The 8931-nt window shown below is 45.9% G+C and overlaps 1 protein-coding gene across 1 annotated transcript; it reads right to left on the bottom strand.

The window, feature by feature from the left end:
• Positions 1 to 1987: 1987 nt before the first annotated feature.
• On the bottom strand, positions 1988 to 6072 carry NDUFAF4 (NADH:ubiquinone oxidoreductase complex assembly factor 4). The gene is made up of 4 exons (XM_084261559.1): positions 6049 to 6072; positions 5734 to 5957; positions 5028 to 5125; positions 1988 to 2813 (listed from the first exon to the last, which is right to left on the bottom strand). Exons 2-4 carry the CDS (start codon positions 5858 to 5860, stop codon positions 2517 to 2519), a joined length of 522 nt encoding a protein of 173 aa, XP_084117685.1. The 5' UTR covers positions 5861 to 5957; positions 6049 to 6072; the 3' UTR covers positions 1988 to 2516.
• Between the last annotated feature and the right edge of the window lie 2859 nt (positions 6073 to 8931).

The following is an 8931-nucleotide window of genomic DNA, read 5'->3' as shown; positions in this document are numbered from 1 at the left end:
TTTCCTTAAGCTGACAGCTGTGGGATAGAGTCAGAAAGGGACAGGGACAAAAAACAAGTTAAAAGTGTAAAGAAAATGCCATTATTCTTCCAATGAGAAATTGCATCAAAACTATAAACTGGTAAGCTGGTAAGATAAGAGGTGAGTAGAGTTCCTCGAAACTGGAAGACCAGCAAAATCTGTGGGACAACAGTAAACTGCATTGCATCTCATTTTCATGAGGCAAACATGCCACACTGGAGTAGTTCTCAGCTCCAGAGGAGCCTTGTGGGCCACCAGTTCACCTGCCTCCAAGGAGATGGATCCCTGGCTCACCTCTGCTTTGGGACCTGCCTTCTTCCCCACTGCAGACAGTATACCCCAAGGATGATATTCTGGCTCCAGAGAAACCAGGGATAGCTTTACAATCACCTCACTGATGGACAGGATGTTGTTCTGAAGGTACAGCTGGAGCATTGAACACAATGAGCACCAAATGTCCCAAAGCACGTGCCTGCTGAAGAGTGTAAGCCAAGCAGTGGCATGCCAGAATGCTTCCAGGGACTTTGAGCATGGAACAGGGTACTGCAGTGGTGTAGCCACATCACAAGACAGCTCACAAAGGCAGATGAAGCAGCCAAAATACGTACCAATTTAGTCAAGGAGCGTGGTTGAGCTGTTGTCTGGAGCTGATTGTAAAGTGAGTTTTTAGTCAATTCCCAATACCTAATTAAAGATCCATTTTAAAGAAGGAAATCGTAGTGTCTCCAACAATAACAAACAGTAGCCATACCAGATTCCACAGCTGTTTTCTGAATATTACCTTAAATATTATGTTAGCAGGAACAGTACTCAAACAAGAAAGTATCTGTTACAACATACTATAAACCAGCATTTTGTGGAAAACAAATCTTAATGTGGTACATCACTTGGATGCATCAGTTTCAGAATGCAGCTCTGTCCGCATGACATTACAGGAAGAATGACAAGCCAGGAAGAATCCCCAATCCATACAGGCAGAGATTAACAAATTCAGATTCTATATAGTGCAGTTAGGTATCACCTTCCATTAAGGCACAGCGTTATGTAGTTCAGGAATCAATCCAGCTGCACCCTGAACACAGGGCAGCAGACTGTACTGTAAATACCTTATTGCAGGGGGGAAAGAAGTGGAAAGAATCTTGCTGTGAAATAGAAGAGCTGATGATCTTCTTCATAAGATACATGTCAGTCTGAAATACAAGACCTGGCAGAAAAGTTCTTAAAATGAAAGTTACATTGTAGGACTGGAAGTGATTTTCATCTTTTAAATAAATTCACTTTGGCAATGAGCACTAGGAACATCAGCACCACATTAACATGTTGCTGGAGTTTTTTTCTGTTTTGTTGAATTATATTTTTATTAATAGACAACCATAACACATTTTTAATTGTCAATTCTATTTCCCAGCCCCCCTCCCCAGCTTATCTGGAAGACATGAACAGAGTTTTCACTACAGTGTTAATCATCAGTGAAAAACATAAACCTACACCGACCCTGCATAGTCACAGTCATCAGTTTCCTCCTCACAGTTTGCAACATCCTTTACGAACTGGGAAGGATGCTGTTCATCTTTAGTCTGGTATCATGTGGACAACGTACTGTCCGTGACCATGACCCCGCTCTAAGTGCACATTTGGACAAAGCAGACAAGGCCTCCGTGGGGTAAAAAAGGCTGTTGCAACAGAACAGGCGTCAGGACATTGACAGACCTACTAGTGGGTCCCACTAGTAGATCCAGTTGCACTTGATAGGAACCTGTTAATTATAATATGAACTGTTATTTCTCCTACAGTAGGTGTAGAGACTGCTGCAAGAGACTGATGCTACAATGGTCACTCTTTACATGTTCACTGGCTCGCAGATAGTACCTGGGAAGGTACAGGTACTTAGGCAAAATCAGAATAGAGTGGAAGAGGAATTACACATCAGCCATTACTGTTCCAGCACCAGAAAAACACCTTGCTGTTCACCTTTTTATTTCAAGTCTGACATAGCTGATTTCCCAAATGATCCTGTGGTTAGCCTCCTTTGCACAGTATAAATATGATGCCATTCTTGCACAATAGAAATACAGCTGTTTGTACATACAGCTTGACAGCAAGTCCTTAAAAGGACAGAGAAATGTGAAGCTACAGAGATAACGCACACAGAACACTGATCCAGCTGAAGGCCAGGAAGTTTCTGCCAAGAAAGGCAATCTGTTAAAGTTCTAGTTAGAATTTGCATGTTTTAATGGAACCCCTAACGTATGAACAGGATAATCAAAGTGCCAGACATGCTGAACTGACACGCAGTGATGGTCTGGTTTACAAACTCTTTCTATAATTGCTGCATTTAACTGAAGCCATCAACCACAGAACAGCATTGCTTGAATACCTCTTATTCGTGTAAGAAAGCAGCCCTGTTGGGTGACATTCCAACACTTTTCAGAGACTGAATATATTCAAAAGTAAAATTAAGACACGAGTGAGATCACAAAAGGTTTTGGTAATTTTTATGTTGGTTTTATAGCTTTTCTGGTTTCTTTAGGAAATTCCTTCACAGCAAAAGGAATGAAGAATTCCAGAAGAGAGTTGACGTCCTTCAATTCCAGACTGTATTCTTCTGCTATTTTCTCTGCAGTCCATATTTGAGGATGAAGTTTATGATTATTAAGAAGCATCAGAGCCTCCACAATGGAAATTTTGCCTTTGGAAACTTTTTTAACATCTTGATCTCCCAAGTGGCCTAGTTTTGTAAGTCTCTTTTCCTCCTGTTTACACGGAAGATTTCCACCACCACCATCTTTTACCTAATTATGGGAAGGAAAACAGAAAGTGGTTAAGAACAGTTCTGGTAACTATGCATACTGTAGCAGCCAAGCTGTTTTCCTAAATACAACATTTCCTACTAATTTCTCCCGTTTCCACAGCATTAAAAACATCCAACCCCCAAAACCTCTCAGCCAGCCTTGCTTCTTGGTATCACAAAAATTGTCTGTTGTTCCACAGCTACTCTACGTATGATGTCACCCCCCCACGCAAAGTCTGAAAAGCTACTCTCTATTGAACAAAACTGGGGTAGACTTGGCAGCCCTCCGTAGACACCAAACTACATGTTTTGGTAGATAAATGTAAATGTAGGTAATTCACACATGGCACGGGGGGAAAAAAAAACTAAAATCACACTACACGTTGGTATCCTCCTTCTGATACCACAGGAAATCCTTTTTATGTAGTCCCCCTACCCTTTCATTTTCAGATTTTAGTTTTGCAACAAGAAGATATCCCTTCTTTTGCTCTGTCTAGAGAACAAGCTTTGCTGGACAAAAAGAAACTGTTCTGCAGCATCATATGGAGTTTAACTCTCATGACTACTGCAGTGCAGACACGTGAAGTCTATTCTCTCAGGTGCCTTCATGTTTCCAAGTCATTTCCAAGCCAGCTCTGTTTACTTCATATTGCCTTTTATTAAGATTTAACCAGTGAATGACATTGCAAAAGAAATACAACTAAAACCTTTCTGAAGTTCAAGAAAAAGTACTTTTTTTTAAAAGTTATCAGAGTGCATGGCCACTGATTAGCCCACAGACACTATGTATGAACTTATAAGCTGAGAAAACCACTATGGATGCTACTGTGTGTCTGTTTTCAAACTACAGAGGATGTCTGATGGTGCTACCAGTTCTCCATTTCTTCCTTTTACTTTGCACTGAAACTGTGCTCAGATAATAAACGATTTTCCAAGCCTTAATAAAATGATCTGAGTAGCTGACATTTCAAGCATCAGCGTTGGTGTTCTGCTTATGATGCACCAAGTATTCAGAATAACACCAGGAAAGGAAGGAAGTTTTGGGATGAAGTTTTGCCCAAGAGCCTCAGTGCTAACACATTAATCACGCTCTTCCTAACAATTACAAGTAGACACACCACCAGAGGTTTACTCGAGGTGAGGAGCCTGTTGTCCTTCCTGTAAATTTCATCTTTAATCTCTGGGTTGTCTAAAGTCTAAAGTTGTAGTCTGTGGGGCAGCAGACCCAGAGTAGGCATGGAATCAAGCACTAAGATATGTTCTGCTTTTGGCTTTTCCTCAGATCAGTCCTGACAGAATTACAAACAGAGGTGTTTAAAGATATTTAAATTAGACCTTCAGCATTTCAAGATTAGCATCCTAACCCCTCTTACGAATATTAAGGATATAGATTGCTTGGAAATTTCAGGGAGAACTGCAGAAACTGTCTGCATTTTAAAATACTTTTAATCTTTGAGTAGAAGGTACTAGGAAAGTGATGAAGCAGAAAGACTTAAGTATTTTATTGCTAGATGATCACAAAGCTTTTATTACTGGATGAAACAGCTAGAATAAAACGGTCCAGAGTAATGCAACGGGTAAAATGCATTCCCTGTAGCCTAACAAGGTGCAAAGGAGGAGACTGAACAACAGTCTGCATATTACTGGAAAGGAGTATGACTTGCTTTCCAAGTCAAAGACCACAGCCACTGGCAACAGCTGATCACCAAACGATCCAGAAGGTAATGTAGAAAAAACCCTAGCTAAGGCATTTCCTCAGCGGCATGAGGAAAAGTCTCTGCATAGCATGACATAAGTATCGGTAGTTAAAAGACTCTAAATATCTTTTTCCTCTACCACATCTGTGCTCCCATACTAGTCCCAACCTTGTCTAACCACCGAACAAGGTATCTCTGGCAAACTACTGCATCTTTGGAAAAGGCTGGCCAACTGTCTTTCTGCCTCTGAGGAAGCAGAAGTGGGAATTCATGTGAAAAACAAGTAAACATCAAGGTGACTAAGCTTATGACAGGTTGTACAATCACAGTCTGTCACATGTTCAACACCCTGGGTCAAACACAATCGGTGCTACTGATAAATAATTAAGTGATAAAAATACCACTTTTGTCTACAAAAAAAGGCACTAACAGAGAGTTTTGTGTAACGCAGAACTTGTGCTGAGTTCGACAGCCACAAAGCTGATGCTGGTACACCTCCCACAGAGAGACATGCTCACCCGCACAGCTGGGTCCCTGGACTCCACGTAAACCTCTTTTAACAAGGTGAGGAGCCTGTTGTCCTTCCTGTAAATCTCCTCTTTAATCTCTGGGGTGTCTAAAGGCAGCGGGGAGAAGAACGGGAAAAGGAAAATAAAAAGAGAACAGAGAGATCCGAGTCAGATTCCTGTTCGTTGCTCCCGCCAGCTTATTCCCGTCCCCGGGGCTGCGGCACGGTGACCGGGACGCGCGGTGCTTCTCGGGAAGGCGCTTCTCGTTTACCCACCGGCGCTAGCGGCAACCACACCACTCCTCACCGAGGCGCCGCCGCACCCGTTAACGCCGACAGCGGCCCGCAGGGCACAGCGGCCGCTGCTGCCGCGGTGCGGGGACCGACCCCGACTCAGCCCAAGAGACTTGGCCCTTGGACCACGCCAGCCGCTGCCCGGCCGCTATCCCGGCCGCCCCTGGCAATCGCCCTGGCAACGGGCGCCGCTGCCTACGGCTCCCAGCATGCCCCGCGCGCCCAGCCGCCCCGCTCTCAATGTCACCGGCCCCGCGCCGCCAGGGGGGACGCCGCGGCCCCGCGCCGCCAGCACCTCGCCCGCGCAGCCCGCCCCCAGCACCCGCTCTCCCCTTCCCGCGGCTCCGTCAGCGCCGCGGCCCCGCGCCGGGCCCACGGGCGTCAGAAGCCCCTCCGGCGGGGCCTGGCAGGCCGGCACCTACCAGCCAGCTCGTCCAGCCGAGAGGTGGCGTGTCGCGGCGCGGGCCTGGGCTTCTTCTTGCTGATCTCACGGCGGGCCCGGCTCTCCACGTTGAAATTCCGCAAGGCGCGAGTCAACTGCCCGCCCATAGCTGCCGCTTCTACCGCCGCCTGCGCGGAGCATGCGCCGGGGGTAGGCGCATGCGTACGGGGCTGGCCGCGGGACAAGGGGGTGCGGTTGCGGTGGCTGGGCGGAAAGTGGGCGGGGAGACAGCCGTGGTCAGGGTAACAGCGCCGGAGGAAGGGAAGGCGCGGGTGAGGGGGTTCCCTTTATTTACCAGCGCCTCGGCGGCGTTTCCTCCTCGCTCTCAGCGGTGCTGGGGGGCGGCGGTTTGGCCCAGACCCGTGTGTGGCCGGAGCCCCGGGGAACGTCCCTCCGCGCTTAGGGGAGCCGGGACGGGGCGAGTCCCGTCGGGTTCTGCCCTCAGGGATGCGGCCCGGCCCGGCCCGGCGCGGCGTTCCCCTTTCAGTCGCAGTCGCCGGCTGACGGGTGAGGTGTCGTCCCCCCCGATACGTCATACCGTGACTGTCGCCGCTTGGTGCGTCAGCGGGGTTACAGTCGGAGAGGGGCACAAGGAGCGACAGTCTGGGTCGGGCAGGTGTCTGCCGGCCGCGCGGCATCGCTGCGGCTCGGCTCGTGCCCGCGCCGGGAGGGGCCTCTGGGTTTGGGAAACAACAGTTGTGCCGCCGGGGGGGATTTTCCCTTCCCCCTCTCCTCATTTTAGCCTCCAGACGTAGCGTGTCGCCGTGTGGCAGCCTGTGCCCTGCTGAATCCTCCTCTGCAGGGCGTTACCTCGCGTTTCTGTGTCAGCAGGTGTCAACCGGTATCTCAGTCCGAAGCGTCTCGCCCCTTTTTAACATCTTTTTACTTGGATAACGATAACATGGACGTATTTAGGGGTGTTGAGTCTTTTACTCTCATCAACGTGTATAACGCTTCCTTTAGAGACACCTCCCCCTCACTGTTTTGTTCAGTGACACGAACTTAATTTCGTGAACAGCTAATAATCGCCTGGAACGCAGACTCGACGTGGAAATCTAGACAGCAGGTCCCCAGCACTGCGCAGGCTGTGTGGGCTACGCAGCGTTCTCAGGGTGCAGGCTCTTAGTCCACCTGAGAAACCTTCGTTCTGGCTGACACAGAAACGGCTGAACTGCAAGAAAAAGTTGTGAGAAAGTACTTAGGCGTGACCCATAGAAAATAAAAAGAATTACACTGTAGGCAGAGGAACTATTGCTGAGATGGAATCAACAGTTTTAAACGTTCAAGAAGAAAAGCATAATATATAAAAACATCGTGAAAAGAAGGCAGAAAAAGCAACACTAAGGACTGTTGCAGGAAGCAATAGAGACTGATGCTTCCCCCCGTCGGGTCAACCAAGACTCACGGTGTTCCTTCCCAAAGGAGGTTATTAGCGGCTCATTAATTCCAGCTGCTGTGTGAATTAGCAAATAAGTAATTGCTTTATGCTTTTAAGCTGTGTACATGCTGCTTGCAGTCTTCTCTAATACATCGTCTAGTCTGAATGAAGTGACTTGGAGCGGAATCTTAATGAAGGACAGAGTCAAGACCCAACTTCCTGCTGTGTTCTTTTCTTTTTAGGAGAAAACCACATATTTTCTGCCTTTACATCTATCTTGTCGTGCCCATTGCTGTGGGCACACAGAACTAGGGTTTTCAAAATCTGGCCTTCTATTAACATTATTTAGTAGCAGCAGTGCTGATGTGGTAGAAATGCTGCAGGGTACTTAGGTGTGGCATAATGGATGAGTGTTTTCCTCAGAGGGAAGCCAAAAGAGAAAGTGGATGAGAAAGCCAAATAGATTTACAAAGGCGATGGAGACAGGGTAGCATAAGTGTGATCCTTGCAGCATCTCTGCTCTCTTGGGGAAACCTGAAGGTGATGATTCTCTACTTCATTTTAAAACTCTCATCATCTGTAGAAGGGGGATAGAAACATGTCCTCAATCTATGTTCTCTAGTAATAAACTTACCCTATTTTATCATAGGCACTGCATGTGTACTGATACTAAGAAGATAAGTGATATTGGTGGTCAAAGGAGCATAGATGCTGTTAAAGCTGCTGGACTCAGGTTTAGAAATATCAGCAGTCAATTACTTGCTGACTTAACCTATGTTCTCAAGTACAGGATTTGGTATTTTTGTAAGTGGTTGGCCTGTCTGGGGCAGCTGTAACGGTAAAATTCACACGGATGCCTTGGGTGGTTGTAGACCTCTGATGTGTACTTTAGAGTTTCTCTGAGACATATTTGTTACTAATCTGTCTGTGGGTGCAAGCCATTGTGCCAGCTTTGGAAACTGCAATTCTCTCCTCCAAAAGCAAAGATCTGCCTGTGTCTGAGATCAAACTCAGCACAGGCAGGGCTTCTGCCTCCATAAAGCCTGAACGTGACTAACACTGTTTTAATATTTACTGACATCTAAATAAATTCACCAGAAGGCAGTCAGTTAAAAATAAAGAGTGATGTCATGCTCTGCCTGTCACTTCCTATCACTGAGGATGGCACAAAGCTGTTCTTTTTATGTATAAGGAAGCATCAGAAGTACAAGATTTCTATTCTGAAAAATCTTTCGGAATAGAAAATCTTTCAGAACTGAGATTAAATCCCTCTTTATACATATATCTATATATATGTATATATATATAATTTGGTATTTTACCAGTGTGACCATGTTGATATTAAGTACCTGTTATCAAGAGCTTGGATTTTTTTTCCCCTATGAAATATCTGCAAGTGTGATTGTTAAAAAATGAATGTGCATTTCCTCAAAGCATAAAAACTGTGTGTATTCAGCTTATACAGCGCTACAATGGGATGCATTCTTTCTGAATTTTGCCAGGGACTTAAAAAAGAACAAAAGAAATAAATCAGTTCTCTGGTAGCTCTTCAACAAAACAGTGCATGAGAAGAACGACGATTGTCCAACTGAGTTCATGCACACCAGCACATGTTCTCCAAAGCAGTCAGCATCAAACACATCAGAGAAAAATGGTATTAGCTCGCACAATATTTGTGTGCCATAGGCTGCTGCACTAGATATCCTTTTAATCCTTTCACACCTTTGAGAGAGAAATTCCTCAAACTACCGTGCACCTGGAAAATAAAAAGTGGCTTTATGGCCATTTTTGAATATTTTG

This window comes from Gallinula chloropus (assembly GCF_964237585.1).
Source record: "Gallinula chloropus genome assembly, chromosome: 3".
Classification (NCBI taxonomy): Eukaryota; Metazoa; Chordata; class Aves; order Gruiformes; family Rallidae; genus Gallinula; species Gallinula chloropus.
This window is presented reverse-complemented; position numbering and strand designations above follow the sequence as displayed.